The following is a 25,599-nucleotide window of genomic DNA, read 5'->3' on the forward strand; positions in this document are numbered from 1 at the left end:
ACGTCCATTTCCTTTCCTCCCAGGCTTTCAGGGTAAGTTTCTCGCACTTGCTTGGCTTTGTTTTGTCAACGGAAGGGGAAAAATCAACAAAACCTATGGCTGGGTTTAGCTACATACAGGCTTACCAGGTGGAAGCTATCAAAAGGAGAAGGGAGGAGTTTGGCCCTGCTCCCTCCTGAACACCAGTCTAATTTTAACAGACCTTGGAGTAACATAATTTGGGTATCTCTAGCAGTAAAAGATTACCAAACTGCCAGGAGACCAGCCAAGAGCTTCACAAGCCATTAAGGCCAGACAGGGTGACCAGCGAAGACCAACCCTCAAAACACCTCAAAATATAACATCGAGGGGGGGCAAAGGCACAAAAGATCGCTTTATTTCTAACACTGTGAGGAAAAATTTCGTCAGAGAGGCGCGCTCTGCACATGAAACGCACTGGGCGGGCTGCACTTCCCCGAAGGCCGCCCCGTGAGGCGGTGAGGGGCGGGAGGGGCGGGGCCGTTACTTACAGCGCGTCGCCATGGAGACCGCGTCGGGCCCGGCCCGCGCTCCGCTTCCTGCCGGTGCCTTCGCCGCCGCTGTCCGTGTGGAAACAAGGCGAGGCGAGCCCCGCCAAGCCGCCGCCGCCGCGCTCGGGAGCTGTTTCCCGACGGGGAGAGGGGTGCCGGGCACCGGCCGGGCACCGGCAGCGGGCGCGGAGGGGCCGTGAGGCGCCGTGAGGCGCGGGGCAGGTGTGCGCGGAGGGGAGGGGGGCGCGCGCCGCCGGCCGTTGGTGCCCAACGGCCGCGCCGAGCTGAGGCGGTGGTGAGGGGGGGGAGGGAGGGGGAGGCTCCGGTAGGGCTCGGCCGCCTGCTGGGGGCCAGCCCCAGCCCCAGCCCCGCGTTCCTAAAAGCGTTGTGGGCTTTTTGTTTGTTATTTTATATATATATATATATATATATATATATATATATATGTGGTACTTTGTTACTAAGGAAGTTGTCTTCTGAAGAGGCAGGGTGAAGGAGGGGTCGCACTGTGCAGGATGTGAGGCAGATGTTGTGATCTTGCACGCATCTCATCAGGGATGGACAAGCGGCTCGCTCTGCTGTACTTTCCTCTTCAACATACAAATTACAGCATTACTTAAAAATAAGAAGTGTACGTTACCTAAAACACGGGTAGGTTCAAAGTAGTTAGGACAGTTAAACTGCGAGATTAAACTCTAATCTTGCAGTTCAATCAATTCTAAAAGAGTCTGAACAACTTCTAAAAACATAATATACTTAGAACTAGGCCAGAAAGGTGTAATTTAAATCCCTTTCCATATGACATGTACCCTATGGGATGGAATGGGCCATGTGAACGAGTAAGCTGGAGTTTACATGGGAGATTTTCAGATAAGGCAGTCGATGTGCTTGAGAGCTGTAACCTGTTTCATGGTCATCTAGCCTGTTAACGTTTTCTTGTTCTTGTTTTTCTAATTTTCTTCTTCAAATTGTAATTTTATTCATTTATTTTTACACAGCACTAAAAAAAATAGTTTGAAAGCCATAAGTATGGCCTTGGAAAGGATAACACAAAAGGACTGGTACAAAATCCTGGGTGCAAAGCCATCAGACAGTCCAGGAGAACTAAAACGGAAGTACCAGAGACTTGCTTTGTTAGTAAGTATGCTTTTATTATTTGAGATGTGCAAAAATAACTTTCAAAAACCATAAAATAATAACTGTAGGCTTTGTTTTTAGCTTTGGTGTGTAAACGTGGTTAATTGGAGTGAGTTTGTAATATTGGTTCACTGAGGATGGTTTAATAAATATCCAGAATTTATGTCACAAATAGAGCTTGAGTTATTCGGTTTCCAAAACTCTGATGTGTCTTTCAGCCTTCCTAAACAGTCATGAATGAACTATGTCAAATACTCATTCATCTAGTGCTGTGTAATTGGATGTACAAGTCAAAAAAAGAAAAGTAGCACGTAGTCATGAAATGTGCTAATAGGTACTTATGGTACTACAGGTACGACTGTCACACCTGTAGTTACAGTGGCCCAAATTAAATCCTTGAATATGTAAAAGCCAGGTTCAAAGAGCAAAACCATTTTTTTCTGATAGTCTTAAGTAATGGGATAGAAAATATACGTGAGGAAAATATGTGAATATCAATTTAGGTTTTCTTTGAATGCTTCTAGTGCATTTTTTATAGTCATGGCTTTGGTCATGCATTAAGACTGTGAATTCTTCTCATTTTTGCTGGCTTCTTGGTTTTCGTGTACAGGAATCTAAGAGCTCTACAAAATTACTTCATATTATTCTTGGTTCCTCTGTTTTACTCTTTCTTGAATGAACTTTTTCTGTCTTTCATGAGCTTTTTGCTCCAGAGATGATTGAATCTGCTTTTAAGAGCAAGATTAGGCATGCATTTTTGATACTGTTGACAATTTTTTAACCAAACTTGATAGACAAACAGAAGTCCTGAGATAATTAAATTCCTAAGCTTAATGAAAATTGGCAACCTAGTAGAGAAGAAAGAAGGTGAGCAGAACCCACTTTTCTTATATTCTTTTAGGTTGCTGCTAACTAGACTATTAGTATTGTCAAGGCTTTAGAGCACATATGCATGCCTAATCATGCTTGGTTTGATGTGTCAGAGTGAGTGTGGTAGGAAGCTGGGCTTTTTAAGTGAGTTAAAGAGAATAACAGAACTCAGTCTCCCCTGAATTGGCAAAGCTTAAATAAATTCATGCTTTTTGTTTATTTTTATTTAGCCCCTGCGAAAACTGTATTTAAAGGTAATTTCACTGATGGGAAACGTGTTCCAAATGAACACGTTTTGATACTGTTATTCTTAGATGAATTGCTTGAATAATCTTGCTGTACATCTACTCCTTCTCAATGGCTCATACTAACTTACTTCTTTAGGAACCTTGTCTGAAACTTAGATCTGTGTACTTAGAGTCCTAGGTTTATAAATTTCACAAAACATGTGCAGGCAGATAGAGGTACTTGCTATGAAATGTTAGAAAAATCAATGTAGTAGAGTGCATTGGAAGTCAAGCTTCTATTTCAGCCACAAGTAGAACTAAGTTGTTTTTTCAGACCTCCTAATGTTTTTTGTTTTATGGAGTTACTGGTAAAATGTGAAGAAGATTTTAGTATTAGTCTTTGTCCTTGATGAAAGCAATAGTGGGAACCACAACATAAAATATGTTTTCTGTTCAGATAGGTGGTTAACTTCAGTCGAATATTGTAATGGAATTAATGTATTTCTTTAACTGTGAAAGTATGTAATAATGATATTAAAATTGTACATGAAGTGTTGCTCAGAGTTGTTTGTCACCAAGTAGAACAGAACTGAAACTGTGTCTTTCCTCACATGAAATTGACCCTCAGTGTTACATCGCCATACTATTATGTAGTTAGTGGAAGCCTCTGAAGTGAGAACTCATAGTTCAGAGTGTTTACGACACTGTTTGCAACTGCCTGTATTTCTAGAAGATTGAAATATTATTTCAATCTACAAGCTTTTCTTTAAAATCTGTGAATTTCCAAACTAAATGGCCAGTGCTCTTTGAAAAGTTGTTGGGGAATGTTAAAGAAAAGATCTTTTTTCTCTTACATTGCTTGGCTCAAAATTTTTTCACTGTCAGTGATGGATCTGTTTTTCTGACTAAAAGCCTGCTCCTGACTTGTACGTGTTTTTTTCAAGGCAGATCTGTTGCTTGTCAGTTATTGTTAGCATACATCCTGTCTCTGTTCAACCTATTATTTTTAGTAGAGCTACTACAGACTCGACTTGTTCTGTTTACAGATGCATCTACCACAGTCTTTTGTCTGTAAACATACAGTCTGAGCAGTGGTAATAAAAGAATTGTTTTTATGTACCTAATAAACTCATTGACTATAGGATCAACGGGAGATTACAATATGTAGTTATAGTGTGAAAGCCATTGCCACAGAGATTGTTGAGTCCAGAGGGTTTCATGGTTAAAAAAGTTGTTAGTTCCTGGAAGAAAAGTGCTGTGGTATGTTAGCACAACAATACTGGCTCTGATCTAGAAAGCCATGAGCTGTGGACTTCTGAATATTGGTGCAATATATAAGGGAAGTGTTACGGTATGTTTGTCCTATCCTGACATTATTCCCTGTGCATCCCCTGTTTGTTGTTAGTGTAGTACTGGACCTCTCAACTTACCTGTGGCGTCCTTGTTCATCTAAAGTAATCTCCCTGCTCCCCTAGCAGAGCTTGTACTTGGAGCTCTTAGCGGCTGCATGCCTCTGACTCATGAAATGGTCGCTTACTGTTTTCGAAAGCTGCTACTGGAGGTAGTAGTACTGGTGGGGGCAGAGAACAGGTCTATGTGCAGGTGCTCCAGACATTTTCATGTATGGTGGTGAGAGCAGAGCAGGTAGGCTTGGCAGAGTAATTCCAGCTTAGAAAGCCGGGGTGAGTGATGAGTGCTGCCACGTACGGTTTGCTTAAAGATTTTGTGATAAGTTATCTGGTGAGTCCAGAAAGCTTTCTGGCTTATGTGTAGCAGCAGAAGTTAACTTAATTGTACTGTGCTAATTATGTTAAAATCCAAAAGTTCATGAAGTTCATAAAAAATTCATAACGTCTCCCATACTAATTGCAGTTAATGTAACATTCGTTCTGTTGTGGGGAATATTCTGGTCACAGATGTTCAGTAGCATCAAGCATAATAAATGGTGGAATTTTATTTTAACTGTAGAATTATGTTTAAAAATAAAATGGCAAATGTTGGAGCCTAATCTTTCTTCAGATGATCCCCACTGCTTCACATGGAGCATTTGCTTTTTGCCATCTGCTATTTTCTGTGTTTGGCAACACAGAAAATATGCTTAGCATCTTGAATGAACAGGCAGATGTAACTTTCCAAAGCTACAAAGAGTTGGAGATCTTGCCATATGTCATCCAAAAGATAACTAGGTTTGCACTTACATCTCTGGAGTGACCTTAATGTACAAAGTAGTAAGCAAGTAAAAATGTTTGAATTTCAGCTTTGTAAGGACAAATTCTCTTTAAAATGGTTACTTTTGGAAATACAACTTATTTTTATCAATTCTAATGAGTTGATGGAATTGGTTAATAACCCATAACAAATGAAACCATGCATATGCACTCTACTTGAGTGAATGCATTTACTTACTGTTTTAGGGGATCCATACAGCCTTTAGGAAGGGCGATGCCTATGTTCAATTTCCGAGTGTGCATGAAATTAGCAGAGGGTAAAGTTAGATTAACAAAAATCAGAAATTACACTATCTTATTACTGATAATGTTTTTTTCCCTCTTATTTTGGCCTAGCGTTTTGTGGTCAAAGAATGAGTTGCTAGATTGTTTTCAAATTTTCATGTTGCTGCTTGGTATCTGAAAGCTGCTTTTCACAGGGAATAAAGTCACCGAACACATAAGCTTTGTCTAGCTGAAAATCAGGTGTCTGTTCCTGTTGATGCTGATGATATTATAGGATACCTTTCAGCTGGAAAAAAAATTATTGTGCAGGAAAATTATATGCTGCTGTTCCAACGTATGCCCTAATCTTAAAGAAAATCCATGTAATTTGAGCAGGGAGAATGCAGGAAGCTCTTATTTTTAATATGGAAAGGAAATAAAATGTGCCATTTAACACAGTGTTACAAAGATTATCTGTTTATCAGAAGGGGTGGTGTGTGTATGTAAATACAAAGTGTTAAGATGATCCCTTAATCTGTTTGAAGGAGTAGAAAATTTTAAAACAAAGAGCATTAAGCATAGGTGAGAACGACTGTCAGCAACAATAAAAAAGGATGTTAATAGAAATTTAATGAAACAAAATAACTTCAAGAAGAGACTGTTTCATTGAGTTTGTGTGGAGGAAAGACAGCTATCTCTGGAAAGATATAAATCTATTGTATTATATCAGATCTATGTACACATCTAAATTTTGCAATCACAAGAAATGCAGAGGATATCATATATATATAAGTTGAAAAGCTACCTGCATAGTTATTGTCTTAAAGTTTGTCGTACTTCAGTATTATTAAATTCAGTACTATTCTGAAAATGACGTGCCTACTGAGGAACTCATGCTGAGTTTAAGCTGAGAATCTGAATCTTACAAACCTCAAAATGTTTTCATCTTTTTTAGAAGTCTCAAAACAATACTTTTCATAATGAAAATTACACGGTGTGTTTACTGTTTTCTTAATAGCCTTTGCAGGTTTGTCATTCTTTGTTTCAATTAGCAACATGCTTGTTAGAGGTACTTCACAGATCCTTGTGCTTATCTGGTTCAGCTATGTTAAAGAAAATAGATTTTGTAATTTGTCAGTACAAACAGAAAGGTATGCCACAAAGTTTGATGCAAAGGAATGTCTTTTTGGCTCTCTGGGAAGTTTTATTTTGAGCTGTTCTTTACATCTGATTTACTATTTATGATCTTATTAAAATATAAGTGGGTGTGTTTTCAAGATGAGACTTGAAAAATTGTTTAATAGCTTATTTATTTATAAAACGGGATCTCAGTGTTCCAGAAATCACTACTTAAAAGTGCTTTCATAGGTGTTCCATGTTTATAAATGCTCAGTGTCCTGAGGAACTATAAAATTACAATTCTGATTAAAAACAAAATCTTAAGAGCAAATATTAAATTCCATCAAGATGTTTTTTTTACTTAATATTTGCAAGTATTCTATGAGCAATTATGAAGACGCACTGAAGTGGTGTTGTATTACGATGTGTACTCCTTGTCTCATTTCCTAAGTGAGAAATCAGAAATAATGTAGAAAAAGATATGGCTTAAAGCACAAAGAAGGGAGCTAAAAAGTCTGGCGTAACGTTTTTCACATCAGTAAATGTTCTGATTACTCTGAAACATGAGCATCCACAGTCAAGAGCACCTCGAGATGTTCAGCATTTTCAAATCAAAGTATTTAAGTGCCTACTTTTGAAATTTTAAGTACTGGGTCAATTATTTAAAGAAGCTATAATCCCAGAACATGAGTTTGTAAGACAATAAATGTTTATAGTAGAATCCATCACCTTGCAATAACAGCGTTTATTTAAGGATATCTTATTGCTATTAAATGAAATTGACCATATTTGTGTTGAAGCTGAAAAAGTGATTAGTACTTTTTTTTTAATGGTCTGATATTTCCCAGATTGCTATTGAAATAATGTAGATAATACCTAACATGCACCTTATGAATTTGTGATCTTTATTGACCAGAAACAAAAATAAATGTTTATAGTATGATATAGGACTTACGGTTTTGTTTTGTTTTTTTTTTTTTTAAAGATTTATTTAAATAATCTATGTGCACCTTTGCTTTAAGTTTCACATATGTAATGTAACTATTACGGAAACTTGTAAAAACAGCACATTCACTTTTTCCTTCAGCTTTAAACACTTTAAAGTCAGAAAAGCAGTCAAGAGGGCAAACTGCACTCTGGGGTACATTAAACACAGCCTAGCCAGCCACTCAACAAGTGATACTCCCACTATATTTAGCATCTCTGTGGTCTCACCTTAAATACGGTGTGTAGGTCTGGGCTGCACAATATAAAATTGATGTTAAGGACCTTGAGAGCATCCAGGGGAGGGCAACAAAGCTGGTAGAAAGGTTGGAAAGTACTTATAGTAGGGAGAGGCTGAAGATACTTGGTTTATCTCCTCTGGAGAAGAGGCTGAGAGGCTCCTCTTATTGCTGTCTGCAACTTCCTGAGGAAGAGAAATGGAAAAGGAGATGCTGCTCTCTTCCCCTGCTAACCGATGACAGGAGACATGGGAGAGGCACAAAACTGTGCCACGGGTGGGCCAGACTGGGCAAGAGGAGCAATGCCTTTACCGTGAGGGTGGTCAAACACTGGGACAGGACTCCTAGCAAGGTGGTTGATGCTCCAGACTTGCCAGTGTTCACGAGGCTCTTGGATCATGCCCTCAGTAAAATGCTTGACCTTGTGGTAAGCCCTGAAGTGGTCAGCCAGTTGGACAAGGTTGTCTTTGAAGGTCCATTTGAATTGAACTGTTCTGTTCTACATGCAGGTAGAATGTGCTAAGTGCACTAGAAGACCTGAATGTTTTAATACCTTCTCCACCCTTCCATGTTTTGACTTCTTGCCTTGGTTGATCGTGTCTGCTTTCTCACCTTGCATAAATCTCAAATGGTCAGCAGTCATGAATTCATTTAGCTGATTTGATGAAGAAGTGAGTTCTATTCCTTCTACCTTTTATGCGACTTTTTGTGGATAGTTGGCATTATTGTAGAAAGGAAGTCCAGGGCATGCTTTCTTGCTATAGTCTTGCTAGTCATTTAGATAACTCATCTCAGTCATTTACTTTTCAATACGTTAAAGCAACATTTCAAAGCTGAAAAATCAATAGTTGGGTATTAAAAAAACAGAACACCCTTCGTTGTTAATCCCAATAAATTATCTTTAGCCAGAAAATACAGTCTGCATTGGTTGGATTTATGACCTAAGAATGTCCGTGGTCAAGGAAGGTAAAGATGAACAACTTTTCTGAGCAGCATCTTAGCTACTTTTTTTTTTGACATAAAATGAAACATTAAATATTAACTAGGTATGCGTTTTAAGGAGAGGCTGAACAAGAGCTCTTGTTTTAAGAGGTACCTACCTTGTCAGCAATCCAGTAATAGTTCCTACTGCTACAGAAAAGCAATGCAAAATACAGGTTTGGTAGGCTTCTCTCAGTATATCTTTGGTAAATATTGGTATTTAAACTTAAGTAATGCAAACGTTGGATTATTCCTTTACAACTGCTGTTCCATTCTAGATGGTGATTTTACCTTTTCAACTATATCTCTGACTGTCCTTTCCCAAAATGGTGGTGTTGTGTCAAGACCGAGACCATCTGTATTAAGTGCTTATTAAATACAAATGGTAAAAAGAACAATAATAAGTTATGTTGAGTGGCCAGAGGATCCTATTGTCATGTGATTTTCTTGAATCATCTGGAAAAAATCTAGTTTTAGTAGTTACGAGGACACACTGTCAAAATTGTTTCTTTACTGCAAATGGAGGTATTTGCTAAACTCAACCAAACTCGAATTAGAAATTCAATTAACACTAAATCAGTGATCAGTCCAGATATGATGACCTGAAGGCAACTTCCATTGTGAGTAAATCCAATCCACGCTAGATTTTATGTGGCTATTTGGATTGGGTTTGGAAATGTTTGGTCACCATAGCCGTGCAATTTTGAAGTAAGATTGAGTTTTTATTTAAGCTGCTGTGATATTGATGAAATAAAGGAGTGTACATACCTTCAGCAATAATCATAGCATACTTCATGGCTTCTGATTTTAAAGGTTGAGGCAATAGGGTTGGTGTATTTCTACTAGAGATAGGGAAAGATGAAATAACTGTAACACTGGCATTGCACTTCAGAAGTTTTTGTTTAGATATTTATGTCCACTAATATATAAATTTAAAAAAAAAAAAAAAATGTGGTGGTTGAGCCTCAGTTTCCACAGTGAGTTCTGAAGCTGAAATGCTTTAGGAACTTCAATTATTTTGGAATCTAGGTGATCAGCATTATATTTAAATCAGGCTTCTTTCAGGCCAGGCAATCCAAATGCATTTAAAAATTAGTGGTATGCTTTGTTTTGGAATACTGCTTTATTGGCAGTCATCTCAGGGAGGGAGAACAACAAAAACTGCTTTGTGCTCAGCCGTTCTTAGTTTTGGCTATCAGTTGCTGACTTTCTTAGACTGCAGAAAGGTATTCATCTTGCAAGTCACTGTTCCCAGCTGAAGACTGCTGCCTTGAACTGCCTGTCCCTGCCCTTCTGCCAGATGTTACTCAGCCAGCAAATAGCATCCTGTGGGTTTTCCTCTGTCCACTACAGTGTGTGTCAGCTGGAAAAGTTTATGCTCGTTTTTTCAGTAGTTTATGCAACTCTATTTTTTATAATGCAATAGAAGATTATCCTTTTGCTTCACATGAAGGTAGCATTTGCCTAAACTAGTTTTCAGATCTTTCATGTAACTGACATTATTGCATGACTAGATTAGTAATAATTATATTCACTTACCAGAACTGAATGCTGTTTAATGTGACATTTAACAGTGTACATTGTGAGTACAGGGGTCAGAAATATATAAGGAGCTTTTAAAATTCCCTTTGTATTTTTACCCTCATACTCCTGTGAGTATTAAAATGTTTCATTTTTTTCCTTTCTTTAATATTTTTTGCTTTTTTTTTTTTTTGTTGTTGTTGTAGTATAGTTCCCAAAAGCCTTTTAACTGGCTTGAGAGGCTCTTGGCTGGCTCTTCATAGGAAAATAAGGAGCTATAGGAGCAGAAAAACAGGGAAGGAAAAGCTTTCTGAAGATCTACTTTATGAATACTCTAGCTTCTGGTTCCTGTCCTTGTTTTTTATACTTTTGTTAGCCAAATTCATCTTTGTTTCTATTACTACAACCAGAGTTGATTTTCTTTTTTTCTCGCTGTAACCTGTAACTTTTACCTATTATTTCTAGTATTAACTTTGTTCAAGAGCTGAAAAAGACTAGAAATGTAAATATTTAATAGGAACATTATGTGAGGTAATGACTTGCTCTTTTGTTGAACTCATCTCAGTCTAGTAGTGGGATTAGATTCATTCGAGAGGCTGAGGAATGGGGCTGATGGCAAAAGAAGCAAGAGTTTGTTATTTAGGGTTTTCTGAGGCTCTTTACTGCTGCTACAGAAATGTCTGTTTCTGTTGACAATGCAATAGGTTATTTTTCTTGTCATGAGTAAGTTTTTTAAACAAGAATCTGCAATTATTTGATTTTCCAGAAGGAACCAGAGTGTTTAGTAAAGTAGCAGATTCATGGAGTATAACCTCGAACAAAGTGAAGACCCACTTCCTGTAATTAATGCCACCGAGAGTATAAGGTCAGAATGGTAGTATCGTGATTCTGTAGTATGGTTAAAAGCAATTGTGTAAGAAAAGGATTTTAGTCATACACGATGCAACCTTTACATTTTAATAACTTACTGTAGAGTAAAAGGTAATTTATAATGAGAAATACTCTTCAATGTGAGACCAGCTTTGCAATCACAGGGCTTTACAAGTAGCATTGAATTAAATGTTATTGTTTCCATGGAATTTGAAGTTTATGGCTATAAAAGTATAGTGAAAATTACAATGGCAATCCTCTTAGTGCTGCAGTTAAATATAAAAAATAAGTATGCAAAAGTTGGGGTTTCTGGCAGCAAACAACTAAGTACAGAGGAGGAAAAGCAAATCTCTTCACATTGTTTTAGATGGATCTCAGTTGAAATTCATGCCCAACTTGACAGAAGATTAAGATTTTCCAGTGAATAATAGAACCATTCAACACCTTAGTCAGAAATTGAGGTTGTCAACCTATGTAATTTAAATGTGAAAGAAAACGGTATAGTGAAAATCTTGGCTTAATCAGAGAGGGTCGAGGAAGTTTAAAATACATTAAGCATATTTTAAGCAGAAAATGTGCGTTAGCCTTGAGGGGGAAAAAAAAAAGCAAATTGATGAGATTGGGACGGTATAATTTATTCCATGATTATTTTTTTGTTGTACTGTTGAGGACTCTGGTAATTTTCAAGAATTGGCAGCATGCATTGATAGTACCATCCTTTCTTTGCGCTGCTATTAGTGAATGCCAGTTCTGTAGTCTACATAACTGCTACGTATTGCTGTGTATGTTTAATAGCAGCTTTTAAAAATTCTGTTTATTTTTAAAATAAAGTAAGTTGGGATGTTTGTGGGTGTTTTCTTTCAAAATAAGTCATTAGGTGATGAATAATTAAAATCTTATGAAAAGCTTTCTTAATCTTTTTTTGTTCTTTTGATGATGACTTGCTACAAAAACCTTGATTCACAGCAAGTATTTTCTCCCAGTAACAGCCACAGCAGCAATACTATTATCTGAAATATTTCTATTCTGATGATTCTTTTGTCCCAAGTGAACTTGGAGGGCTGATGTGCTGGATGTTGCATACAACAGTGGTTATCTCTGCCCGGAAAGTATGGAGAAGATGAATTACATTTGTAAAACATAGAAGCAGTTAATATGTGGGAAGCTCGGACTGATACTTGCATAACCATTTTTGATTGTGGCAGATTGTATGGAGGAAAAGAAGAAGAAATGGATACGGTTTCTAAAATCTGGTTGGTCACTGAGTGATATTAGAAAAAATATACAACAGTTAAGGCATAAGAAGAAACGAGGAGGAAAATGAAACTTATTTTTTCTTTAAATGTGGAACACTATGGTTTAGTGGGGACTGTTAGTGTTAGGTTAGAGGTTGGACTCGATGATCTTGAGGTCTCTTCCAACCTAGAAATTCTGTGTGATTCTGTGTGATTAAGAATCATCCTGGAGTGGAGGCTGGAATCTGTGGATAATCAGATCAGGTAGGAGAAGGCTAAAGTTGTTAAAAAGCCTGAAGATCTTATTTGGGGGAAGAAAAAGGAAGAGGAGATGGACTGAAGTAATGAATCAAGAAGATAAATTCTTTGCTCTTTTGTCAAGCTGTCTTTGGATAGATATCCTTTGGGGGAATTTAAATCCACTTCTGTATGAAAAGATTGAATGTCACAAGGAGCTCTTCACTTTGTTTCTCCTCGTTACAAGTGGAAAAAACAGGCTACTTCCACGTTCCCTGCTAACTTCTGCCAATTGAGTGAACATGTTGAAAAGATTGATTATGGGTAAGGAAAGCAAATTTAAGACCTGGAATTGTTCTTTTCATGGAAATGAACAAGTTTCATATGTCAGAGAGTGCTTTGTTGCAAAGTCACCCAAATAAGAAAAGCACCTTCGATGTAATTTTGTGCTGTTTTAGCATGAGACCACACCTCTTTTTTAAAAAAAAATAAAAAAATAAATAAAATACTTGCTGTTTGAAGCTTTTCAAGGCTGAACTGTACTGGTAACTTACCAGTTACTAACGCATGCATTTTTGTAAACAAGCATGGACTCTGATCTGATGAATGCTCTTGTACTTCTTTATGTGGGTATCCTGATAAGTCTGCTTTCTGACCTTTTAACAGATTAAACACTTGAGTCTCTCTCATATTTAGCCCACTGAACATGCATTTTGTGTGTTATGGTCTTTGCGTACAAGAGAGGATAGGATCACATCAGTAGATGTAGGGGAGGAACTGTGAAGGAGATGCTTAATAGCAATTACAAACTTTTTAAATTTTCTTTGGTCTCCATTTTTCATAATGCTAGTATAGTGCTGAGACAAGGTTTTTGATGTAACCTCCCAGTAAGCATTAGGTGGCAGTAGTGTGTTGTAATTGGAAACTGCTTTGTTGTTTGTTTTTATCTCCTGCAATCTTTATTGCAATGTAATAAGTGGAGAAAACATGTATTATTTCTTGCAATTTTTATAAAATGCTGATTGGTTGTTCTGACTGCCTGTAAGGGCAGCCATTGTTCAGACTCTTCTATATATAGGTGGGATTATCATACTATAGTTTCTGCACAATATTCATTACGTATTTTCTGATATATAGTATCCGACGGTGATAACATATACCTGTTCAGATCATTTGCAGGTAATGCCATTAATGGTTGTGTGTTTAGTTTTGAAGCCTTTACCCCTTTGCCTTTTCATAAGCCATTTTTAAAGTTAATATAGTCTGTTAGATGAAGTATGCTCCTTATGGTTGTGTGTTTATCTAAGAAAAAGAGTAAACTTAGGCTCAAGAGAACGTTGGTAGGAACATAATTTACCTTTCAACATAGTCTTTTTATTGTTGCTCCAGATCCTGGACAAGTGCAGTTACCTTGTGATCATTTGGAGTTTGTTTTTTTTTCCTCCCTTCATTCTTCTTTCTCACAGGTAAAGGAGTTCAAGGAGTTTGGAAGTTGTGTTGTATTAATTTGGCAGGATGATCAATTAATGGAAGAAGAGCAAGGAAGTGTTGACAGAACATGCTATCTAATTAGTACCCGATGAACCATATAGGCCACAAAACGCAGAGTGTAGTGTTGCTTCAGGATGACTCCTGTATAACACCATCATATGCAAAGCAAGATCATAGAAAAACAGAAAAATTAAAAGAGAATATTTGAGCATAGTTTCAGTGAAGGTAATCTTCATTGTTGAAAAACTTCACTTTCCACTGTAAATTTAGGGAAGGCTGGGGGTGCTTAATACTTCATGGCAACTCAGTATCAAGTCTTTGTTTTGTATGTCTTTTTCTTAAAAACAAACAACAAAAAAACCACACGTGTAACCTTTCATTTGATTGGATTTTTTTATTTAAGAGGTGATCTGCAAGTTATGGAGTTAGGTGAAGTAATTATTTTAAAAGTATGCTGCTTTTCCTGATTTTTGGAATAGTATCTCGTCCTGAAATGCTAGGGCTGTAAGGTTGCCAGATGGCTCGTGTGATACAATGGCAAGCAAAATTACTGTAAGTTAAGAGCAGGGAGCACCACAAGGCTTTAATGTTCTACACCAACTAGTTTTCTAGTAGATGTTAGTTTGAAGTAGTTTTTCGGTTGAAAATTAAGTAGTTTTGAATTGAAAAGCATTTTAAGTTTTTCAAGATAGTACTGCCAGAATTATTTGGCTATTGGTAATTTTTTTTTTCTAGTGTATAAATATTCTGATACCTAATTTCTACAATTCATTCAGAAATTCTCCCTCCTCCCATGATAAAGTTTAATGTTTACATGTTTAAAACATTTTTTCAAAATGAGGTTTTTTCCTTCAGTTAAAGCTTCTCTGTTCTACTGAAATAAGCTGCTTTCTTTTTTCCAATACTTTTCATGAATAAATCATTTAGCTTATTGTAAAACATGTAAGTGTGTTTTTCATCTTGACCTAATTTAATGGTATTGGATGACAAAGTTGGAAAATGGCTTCTTTCTGTGACCTTTCAGTGAGTGCCACAGGGTGGGAGCCAAGCGTATATTTATTAGCTTTTCTCCTGACCAACAAAAGTGGATAAAACACCAGCTTTTCTTAAAATTGTTAAACAAAACTTCAAATTCTATTTTAATAAATAATTGCATAATTCAGTATCACTGTGTTCTGATTTAAATCTATCACAGAACGGACTCCTCAAGAAAAAGAGTTCAGCCATAAAGCATACCAGCTAGCATTCTAGTCAGCACATCGTGCCTGTGCCTAGAGTAAATGTTCTTTTGGAGCTGGTGTACTTGATTGCTCAGATATAGCTGTCATATACACAGTGTAGTTAATACGGAATACATGTCTTTATTATATGCTGATAGGGATTTGTGGCTTAAACTATTCAGTGTGAGAATGTATGTAAAAGTTAACACAAATGTTAACTTTATATGTAATTATATAGCTCCTGGAGTGTTTAAGTTGCATTATATGGTTCCCTTTTTTTGTGCTATGTCCAGCAGTGAAACTGTTCAGCTTTGTATTCTGGTGCTCTATCAGCTGGTCTGGAACTTTCAGTACATACTGTATAATTTGCTCAAAAATACTGCCACAAGCCTTATGTCATAGTACATAACTGGGTATTTGCCGTTTTTCTGGGGTTGGGCTGGGGAGGAGGACTCACTGTCCTATACTGTGCTAGGCTGCAGAATTTCAGATGCACAAATTTACTGTCTTGGTGAGCTCAAAATATAAATTTGTTGAGCTCTCAGAATGCCTTGTTTTGTGATAATAATCACAAGCTGTAGGGCTTAGGTAATTTAAAGGATAAAGATTTCAAGAAGGGTATCCTTTGTCAAACACCTGAAGTCCATATGACCTTGCCACAGAAGCAAGGTTTCTCCACTAGCTATTGCATTCATCTAATTTTCACAAGTAAGAGACTTTTAGATATACTCTGGTGGATCAAAGTATTAGAAGCAACAAAACTCTTCTCATTTCAAGCTGATTGTAGGAGGAGGAGGGATACTGCACTGAGATTAATTGTCCAAACTTGATTCCAAAGCTTTGGGAATTAGTTATCAAGATTGAACACTCTCTTTTTAAGGAAAGAGAAAATAAAAAGTTGAACACAAATCTAGACAGTGTCAATGTGCCATGTTATTTCGTGGTCATGTGGCCAGATTAAGGAATTGTATTTTAAGAACTGTAATTTCTTTCTAGTAAGTCTGTCCACATAGTGTATCGGTAAATAGATAAATTGATGGAGTTATATGAACCAATCCAGCCCTTCTTTAGAAGTTAATCTCTCTTGATTTCTGTGAGCATTTGGTCAGACCTACACAGATTTGGTTGTTGGTTTAAATCTAGCCAAGGCTGGTGGTGTCTTAATTGCTACCACAGAGCAACCATTTGGCCTGTGCGAGATGAATGTTGTCAAAGTACCTTCTGCAAGGCGGACATGCATCCACTGGGAATGTATCAAGAAAGTTTTCATTAATTGGTCCCTTTGTTGGCATTTGTGGCAGTGCAGCCAAAAACTGAGTATGAACAGACACTCTGTGTCAGGGGTGAGACTTACTGGCAAGTCCCAGTACAAAAACTGGTATTTACTGCGTATATTGTAAGTAAGAGTAAAAGATTTTCCTCCTAAGAACAGTCTGGCATTAAATTTACTGTCATTTCTTTAAAGGCAGGGACATGTAGCAAGAATTTAAAGACTACGGTGGGAAATTAAATAGAATGCATCTCCTTAATATTTTTCTTAATGTTGACCATCTTGCAGCTTGCTTTTAATACGATGTGAAGTCTTACGATGAGCACTGTAGTCTACAGACAAATTTACATGGACCTACGAATACTTCTGTCAGATAGGAACACTTGACAGTTCGTGTCCTGACCTCGTTAGCCTAACCTGTAGATAATAATAGTTAGAGTTAATAGTGTATAAAGGTGCTGTAAAACATTTGTGTGAGGAATGCTTGTAAGCTTCGTTGGCAATTTTGATATTTTTATGTTCATGTTATTGCTGCATTTTTTTTCCAGTATTTTTGTTACAATTCTTGCACTTTGTTGTATTATAAGGGGCAAAAGTACTGATAATGACTTCTGCATTTTGTTTTTTACTGCAACACTTCTGTTTGTTTCTAAACTTGATATAGACTGAGACAGTTCATGTTAGGCTTTCTGTTACATTTATGCATTTTGCCTTTTAAAAAAAAAATATATATATATATTTTGTATCATGGAATAAAAAAGAAGTTCTGATCTTTAACTATTTAACTAAATAAACTGCCTCATTGATGCTGAGAGGAAATTCTGACTCAGAAATTTGAATATACTGGCTTTTCAATGCCGAGTTTTTGATACAAGAATAGATCAATTGAACTCCCCAAATACTGATAATGTGTTTTTTAAAAAGGGCTTGGTATTGATTTGTACAATTCCAGTCAGTAGTCAAAATCTCTTTTTGTTGGATTCTGAGCCGTGAATCTGGCCATATTATTTGAAAATAGTGGCTTGGGTTTCTTTCTCCAACTGCTTCCACCGTTCTCCTGAGGCCCTCCCCAAAGCAGGGGCCTCGTTTTTTTTCCCTACCCTGAAAAGCGTAGTATCCAACTCGTGTCCACGTGCACAGTGATGTGTGGCACTGATAGCTCATAGTATCCAATACTAATCCACAGTGACATTTATTCTTGCAGTGTTAATCCAGTGCGCCCTTTACATGCTTTTCTTGACTTTTACCTCTTCTGCTTACAGTTTTAATTCAGTTCTGTCATTCACAAGAAATGGTAGCTTCACCAGATGTGGAGCAGTGCTCTCTCTGGAAAGTTTGGGTTGAGTTCTTCCTGACTATTAAGAAGTGACTTTCACTACTGCTTGTTTTTTAATACAGACATTTTTCCAAGTTCCAGGAGGTATTGTAGTTGTAGACATGAACATGACATAATTACAGAATCACAGAATTGTCTAGGTTGGAAGAGACCTTCAAGATCATTGAGTCCAACCTCTGACCTAACACTAACAAGTCCTCCAGTAAACCATATCACTAAGTTCAACATCTAAATGTCTTTTAAAGACCTCCAGATATGGTGACTCCACCACTTCCCTGGGCAGCCCATTCCAATGCCTAACAACCCTTTCAGTAAACAGAAAGTCAGAGCTTAGTATTTACTGAGAACTGAGACAACACCTTAAAAAAAAAAAAAAAAAAAAAAAAAAAGCATTTTCAAAATGTTTTCTGGAGGTCATGAAGACTCTGTCTTCCTTACATTTACACTAACTCAACAACAACAAATAATTCATGCTTTGCTGGAAATCTTATTTCTGGATGCATTATGTTGAATAAATACTGTCAGGCTGTAGATCTCTAATAGCTACCACTATATGTCAAATGTAGAAAAATGGGAGAAAGATGCTAAGAGATACTAAGTTAATTTCACATGTTAATATTACATCATTCTCTTATTTACAGCTTAGATTTAGTTATTAGATGTAGTTCCTGAAAAAGTGCATAACACATGTAAGTAATCCCTTTAAAATTGTACAACTTGAATCACTTAAGAACTTCAGGTACATCTTTAGCTTTAAATACATCTGTTATTAAAATAGAGACACACATCCTCTACTGAAATAAAGCAGGAATTCAAGACATGCCAATAAATGTATCAACGTGATTTCACAAGCTGTAGATAATATCAAAGTTAAAAACCTTTAATAAATCTGATAGTTTAGAAATTTACTATGCTGTAGGTGTTGGTAGCAATGACGGCTTAGTGGTGGTAATACCAGTGGTAATGATGGTAAGTCCAAAATAATCTGAAAAAATTTCAGTTTTTTTCAGCTGTCATGGTTTCATCATTGTTCTGTGCCAGTGTTTAGTTTTGAATTTTGAGCCTTAATTATAGTCTTATCAAAAAATAAATAAAATCTAAAAGGCACATAACAAATTGAAAGGTCTGAAAATACTTTGCTGAAATTATTCTTGGGGGAGAAGGTCAAGATTTAATGTAACATCCTTCCGACTGTACTTTTTATTTGCTGCTGCAGATTTTTCGAAATGTTTGACGGCTTTTCTTGACCTATTGAGAAGTAGGAAAGACAAAGCAATAGCAAATCAGTAGAGAGTACTCCATATTTCAGCCTGGAAGAATTGATGCTGATCTATTTCATTTGCCTTAGTCTGAAAAATATAAAGCTTGAACTTTAGGTTGGCTTATTTAAAAGATAAAGCTTTCTGTTTTGATGTATGGAGTTGGGGACATGCTATATCTTGGTAATGTAGTAAGTAATAGATGAGAAGAAATAGTATTTTTTTAATCTTTTCTAAGCATCACCTTCTCATATAGAAAAGTAGTTATGAATACAAGTTTGACTATATTATGCAGCGTAGTTATCATGTATTCCACAGTTTAGCAAGAGATTACAGTTCAGCATAAAACCTATGGCTGTACGTCTCACCCCTCCCTCCCCAATAAATTGTTGTATTAAGTTGATTCTCACTGGGTGCTGTAAATTTCTTTTGAAGAGTAAATTCATTAGCACCAATAAGGAACGTACATTAAATTGATTTAACTAGAAGTTTTCTGCTTGCTAATTTGAATTTGATTAAAATCAATCAACCCTATTACATTTATTACATGAACTTAAGCAACTTGTACAAGTGTTAGGAGGATAGGGACCTTAATTCGTCATCTGTGGTGCTGGATTTGCTCAACCAAAACTCAGCCAGCTATCTCAGTTTCTTATCTTGGGGAATGAGGGTTCTTAAGGTCTGTTGGTGTGGTTATTCAGATGTAATATCCTTACAGTTATTGACCAAGTGTTCTTTATTAACTTCCATGTAGCACAGGGATTAATTTTGCAGTTCTTAAAGTGCAAAAGGAACCAAACTTCACAGACTATGAAGTAGGCAGAAATAAAGACTGTAGAAGTTGCATGTGCTATAGGTTCTTTATATAAGTAATGTGGGTGAAAACTAAGTATGTTGTATACTGTATAAAAATAACAGGGCTTGAGAGAGAGTGCACAGAGAGGTCACACAGTTTAAGTTTGGGAATTGTTTTACTTGGTAGTTGAACCAATTTATAGTATTGTAATATAAAAGCAAAAATTGCTACTGTTGTTCTTGAAGACAATGGCTAATAATGTAAAGCAATGCATCTGTTAGTTGCAAGAACTGGTAAGGAGGCAGTAGACAAGTAGTTTATGAGCCCATTGAACCTGCACAGTTCTCAGAGTCTCTCAGTTAATTACTCACTGAACATGACTTTAACCCCTTTATACTGAAACAAAAAAGGTTGATTATGCCTGTTTTGTTTTTTGGTTTTTTTTTCTATGATAGGTATCGAAGGCAGTAGATTACTTCAGTGAAATAAAATTTGTTTACTTAAACTAGGATTTTCTATGAACAATTTTTAAACATTTGGATGTTTTTGTAGCTATAATCTGATAGAGCAGTTTGCTAGGGGAAATGCTGTTATCCACTGCACCCAAACTGCTCAAATGTACAGTTTGATGAACAGATCAGTACTGCCAGGTAGCTAGACAGGTAAAATAATGATACTGTAATTGAAAAGTATATGAGCCTAAATTTGTATTAGCCTGCTTTTCAGTTTCTGTGCAGCACCAACAATGTGATCAAGTCTTCAACATACTTGAAGTTTCTCTATTGAACTCCAGCTCTGAGGTTCATGGTTTTTTTCAAACTTTCTCAGTGATTTTAAAAACTTTAAACAAACAAACAAAAATAAATAAAATAAAATAAATAAATAAAACACCCTTTAACTCTTACATCAAGAGCCAGAGTCCCCAAGAAGTACTATCACCATGTGGTGACATTTTAGGATAAACATCAGGGGAGTGAGCAGTAATGCATATATGTATAATGTTTTTCTAATAGTTAAAAGATCAAGTAATATATTTCTATTACTTAATTTTTTTAACAGTAACTAGAGTGCATCATACTGTAAAGCAATACACATTCCAGACAGATAGTGTTTAGCAGTAAAAATGAGTTAAGAAATTCAACTAGTAAAGGTATGAAAAGGAAAGCTAGCTTCTAAGCTTCTTTTTTTTTTCCCTCCTTCTCTCAGGCTTGGGAAAAAATCCTTACTTGTTTTTATAACATCCTATTAAGTAGTAACATGTTAGTAAAACAAAACAAACAACAACTACTGTGTTCCAAAAGAAAACTGTTCAAAAATCAAGACATGAATGATCCGCAAAAAGCTATTTTTATGGAAATACTGTGCCTTAAAAATGTTACACATACAGAGCTAGAAAGATAAACATTGCCTAAGTGCAGTAATACAGCTTGAAATAGTGCCCAGGTGGCAAGTACGAATGACAGGAAGATAATTTGCACAGATTTTGAGAAGAGATATTGCAGGAGATGCTGGTAGGCACTAACATTTTGAGTAAGAACCTACAACTGGATGCATAGAAGAGCAATTGCATAGATGAGCAATAGTTCAGTCTGAGTAGGAGACTGGTTGAGTAGAAAACAGGCTTGTCTGTTTTCATCGTATAGTTTGTATATGTTGCAACTGTGATTAATGTAGAAATAAAGCCAAATAAGACCATCAGAAACGTGTGTTGTATTTAAACTCTTTCAAAACAAAACTCCTGGCAGGTGTTGAGTCAGCTGGTCTGAAGGGTAAGTTGGAGAGAGAGGTGAAAGAATTGGAAGCATGAATATCCCAACCAAGAATGGGAGAAGATGCCACAGAAGAGTATGGTTGATTGACTTCTGAAGTATTGATGGAGAACGTTCTGTAAACATCAGCTGTTAGTAGGGTGGTTGAAACTTTAATAGGGTGTTCTCTGTGTTTAGTGTCTGATCTGCCTGAAACAGGGTCTAAAGCAGCTGGAAAAGAGGACATCTTGTTTGTTGTCTTAGATGTGAAAGGAGAATTATATGGGTAGCTGAAACAAAAACAGATTTTTGCTGTAAATGGAAGTGTTCTTGTATTTCAATGCACAAGCTTGAGAGTAGGAAAAGGGAGACAATGAGAACAGGTCCATAACAGATTCGGATGAAACATTGGAAAGAAAAATAAAGCTTTAAAGTATAATAGCAGAGGTTTGAGGATTTTTCTTAGTGCGGATGGAAAGGATACTAAAGGCATCAGATGGTAATAGAGTAATATCTCCAACAGAAGGAGAATAAAATACTTTCAGAGGGTTTTAATTAGTAGAGGGATTTAATTAGTAAATCCTCTACAATGTAGTTGTTTGAATATAAAAATCACATGCAACAAATACTAAATTTTGCAGATTTATAAGAAAGAGAAGCTAGAGGACAAATCTGAAGAGTAATAAATCTTAAGGCTTTCTTCATTTAAGGAATGAATTGAATAGTCTTCTCTACATTCATTTATTTTTCCAAAGTATTTTTATGATATTTGTGGCTTACAGTTTTTCAGTAACTACACCCAACACAGTCCAAAATAGTTTTTCAGTCAGTGAAAGCGTTGATGTAGCAAATGAAATGTGTAAGCAGTTTTGTGGGGGTATTTTCTCAACATTCTTGGCAGCAGAGGAGCTTGTAATCTTAGTGCTGTTTTGGGCAATCAGTCATGTTTTCGTCTATCTGTGAGAATTGGATCCAAGAAGGTGTGGTCTTGTGGCCAATCCAAACATATAATAATAGGAGCAGTGGATTTGTGGCACCACTATTCATATCAAGCTAATTAAGTTTCAGTGGTACCAAGTCTGGTACAACAGTCCTTGAATAGGCCTATGCAGCAATGTCAAAAATCTTTTGGGGTAGAAGCTTGTAGGGCAACATTGCCTGCATCATTCAAATACAGAAAAATACACAGCAGCCATATAACTTCTCTTTCTAAGGTGTTATAATTAACCCTAAAATATTTGGGTGAATCAAAATTTGAAGTAATAGCAACAGAATTTTTGAAGTAACATTTTTTTTGATAAAGTATTCCTATGAGGAATAACTGCTCAAACATACTTGTTACAAGAAATCACATTTCTAAAAGCAAATCATGTAAGCCTTTAATGTGATCTGTTTTGCTGCGTATGTGTGTTAAGTATTGGTTTTAAAAAAAAAACAAACTTCCACACATGATATAGAGTCAACCACCAATGTTCAAAATGTTATTAAAATACAGATGGAAAAGCTACGGTTTGAGAAAAATGGATTTGAAAAAGAAATAATGCGTTTAAATAGCTTTAACAGTACATGGTGCATGACAGAACACTAAATTTAGTACCTATCAACTAAAGGTTATTCTTTTCTAATTGACTCTTTAGAATACTATATACAATGACCAAAAATCTTTGATTGATCTGTGCCTTAGTATTTTGTCACCTTCAGTTGTGGAGATAAGAAGGGATAACTATGAGAGAAACTCGCAGGTCACAACTGTGCTTCAGTCGTACTTTCAGCAAGTTGCAAGCTAGTCTTCAATGCAGAGGTAACTTAAAGGGTCCTTACTCATCTGGTGGGCCAAAAATACACAGTTGTGTACATAGTTCGTACTTGAGCTTGCAGGTTGTACATATGCTCAGGTGTATATGGAAAAAGATACAGATATGTGGGGGAAAAAAGTGAAATCAAACATGAACATTTAGCTCTTAAGTACAGTTACCTCTAGTTGAATGAGGGATTTATCGAGTCAGTGCAAATGGTAGTTACGTACATTAGAGCCCAAATGGACTCCTTTCAAATTTTGTCTTATAAAGTACACCCTGTGTTAGAATTCCTTTCTTTCTAGAATGAATTATAAACTAAAACAAAGGAGTTTGGCTAATCAGAAATCAGCCAAACACTTTGTAACAGGTGTTCCAATTCTTAAAAATTTTCAGTACAATTTAAGGCCCAACCTAATGTTACTATAAGAGGCAGATGTCAGAGCTCCAGAATAGGAGATATCGTGATTTATAACATGTTAACAGCTGAGAGGTCTAACATTATTGCAACTTGCTGATTTGAATGCTTTTTCACAGTTATCGATCTCGTATGCTGAGCAATTTAAAATATAGTTAACAAAAGTAAAATCATTGGTGATTAATTAAACTCCAAGGAAGATACAAGTTTTGAGGGTTACTTTTCAGTAGACGTTTGAACCAAAAAGAAGACAAAATGCTCCATTCAGAACGAGTAGTTACAAATGGTTTTTAAGAAGTGTTACCATGGTCTTGCTTGCAGTTATGTCCTTGAATAACCATTTCTTAACTAAAATGACACAATTTTTGTAGCCAGTGATCCATGACTTTAAATATTTGGAAGGGCTATTGATTCACTGAACTGGAAGAAATTAAAGATGTTGAGGCATATTTTCAAAAGTAGATTTACATGTATTATAAATTACATTAGATCATGTGTATTCTTTTTTACTGTTTAAAAAAAAAAAAAGTACATGTAATACAACATTCAATTTATTTGTAGTAACCTTACCTAAACATTGTTTAGATCAGCTACATGTGTAATATTACAAGAGATGTTAACATCTACAACATCTGCTCTTGTTCCTGTGTCATAGTCCTCTGGATGTACCTGTTTCTGGTTGTGGTAGTAATCCTCTCTCTAGGTAAATTGTCCATAAGACCAATGATTTCATCAGCAAATTATCCAGAAAACGCCATCAGTGCACGTGGCGACATTTGTGCCACTGGTGGTTTTGTTGCCATTTCAGTGGTCTAATTAAATTGGCAGTTTTCTCTTGTGCCCAGCATCATCATCTCTCTTCCTTTGGCACCTTAGCTCAAACCTTCTTCCTTTTCAGTGTCCTTTTAGCTGAATATCAAATGCATTATTGATTGTTCCTCTCCCACCCTCCTCACTTCCACTCCCCTCAACTCTAAACAAATTTTTTTTTTTTGATTGGCAGTATCATCCAGACAAACAGCAGGCAGATGTGCCAGCAGGAGAAATGGAGGAGCGTGTGCAGAGGTTCATCGAAATTGATCAAGCGTGGAAAATTCTAGGGAACGAAGAGACAAAAAAAGAGTATGACCTGCAGCAGCGTGGTAGGTTCCTGCCAAGGAGTGCTGTAGTGGCAGCAGCTCTTTAAATAAGCAGGGTCTGGGAGTAGTAGTGAGATAGTATTTTAAAATGTTGTTTGTTGCTGAACCAAATGTTTCTTTCACTCTTGTCCTACTTTCTAACGTGGATCCATTATTTATAGCTTTCACTACACATACATTATCTAGTGAAAACATTGAATTACTTCCAACAAAACATTAGGTGGCGTTATTCCTAATAGTTTGAATATGGAATTTATACTAATTACAGACCTTAACTCTTTTTATTAAGGCAGCTTCATTATGTGTTAACTTCTTAAATCCAGGTCTTACACTCCATTTCACTGCAGTATTTTAGATATAGGTATTCAGTTTAGCGTTCAGTGCGTAAGGATTTATAAGCACTTCAGAATCATTAAGGCACATTCTGGTTGTGTGTGTTAAGGTAGCTTTCATAATTCATGCGTAGTCTAAACTAGTCTTTTTTTTTAAAGCAGGTTTATAAATAATATTCCAATATAACACATTAACTAGGCAGCTCTAGCATGCATTTCTTTTTATACCTCTCAGAAAATAGCTTCTTAAAACAGTGACAGGCTGTTGTGAGAAAGAAAGGGGGGAAATGTAGGTCAGGTCTGTCACACATGGGCTACCATTACATGAAGTGATAGGCTGTCTTTCTGCTCTGGCCTCAGGATAGGAGTCCCTCAGCCTTCCATTAGAACCTTCAATAAATGTATATCCACCCTACATGTTAATGGGGGGAGT

General features: G+C 36.4%; 1 protein-coding gene across 2 annotated transcripts in view; it reads left to right on the forward strand.

Moving 5' to 3' along the window:
• The first annotated feature begins 568 nt into the window (after nucleotides 1–568).
• The window catches only part of DNAJC24 (DnaJ heat shock protein family (Hsp40) member C24), a 34,169-nt gene continuing 9,138 nt past the window's right edge, over nucleotides 569–25,599 (forward strand). The window contains exons 1-3 of one of the 2 annotated variants that reach the window (XM_027459091.3): nucleotides 569–731; nucleotides 1,508–1,646; nucleotides 24,699–24,837. In XM_027459091.3, coding sequence (XP_027314892.1) covers nucleotides 1,539–1,646; nucleotides 24,699–24,837 — 247 coding nt within the window. In that variant the 5' untranslated portion in view covers nucleotides 569–731; nucleotides 1,508–1,538. Of the gene's footprint in view, nucleotides 732–995; nucleotides 1,161–1,507; nucleotides 1,647–24,698; nucleotides 24,838–25,599 lie in introns of those variants that run through there. The other variant, XM_005022031.6, reaches the window with a different exon arrangement.

The sequence above is a fragment of the Anas platyrhynchos genome, chromosome 5, assembly GCF_047663525.1.
Source record: "Anas platyrhynchos isolate ZD024472 breed Pekin duck chromosome 5, IASCAAS_PekinDuck_T2T, whole genome shotgun sequence".
Lineage (NCBI taxonomy): Eukaryota > Metazoa > Chordata > Aves > Anseriformes > Anatidae > Anas > Anas platyrhynchos.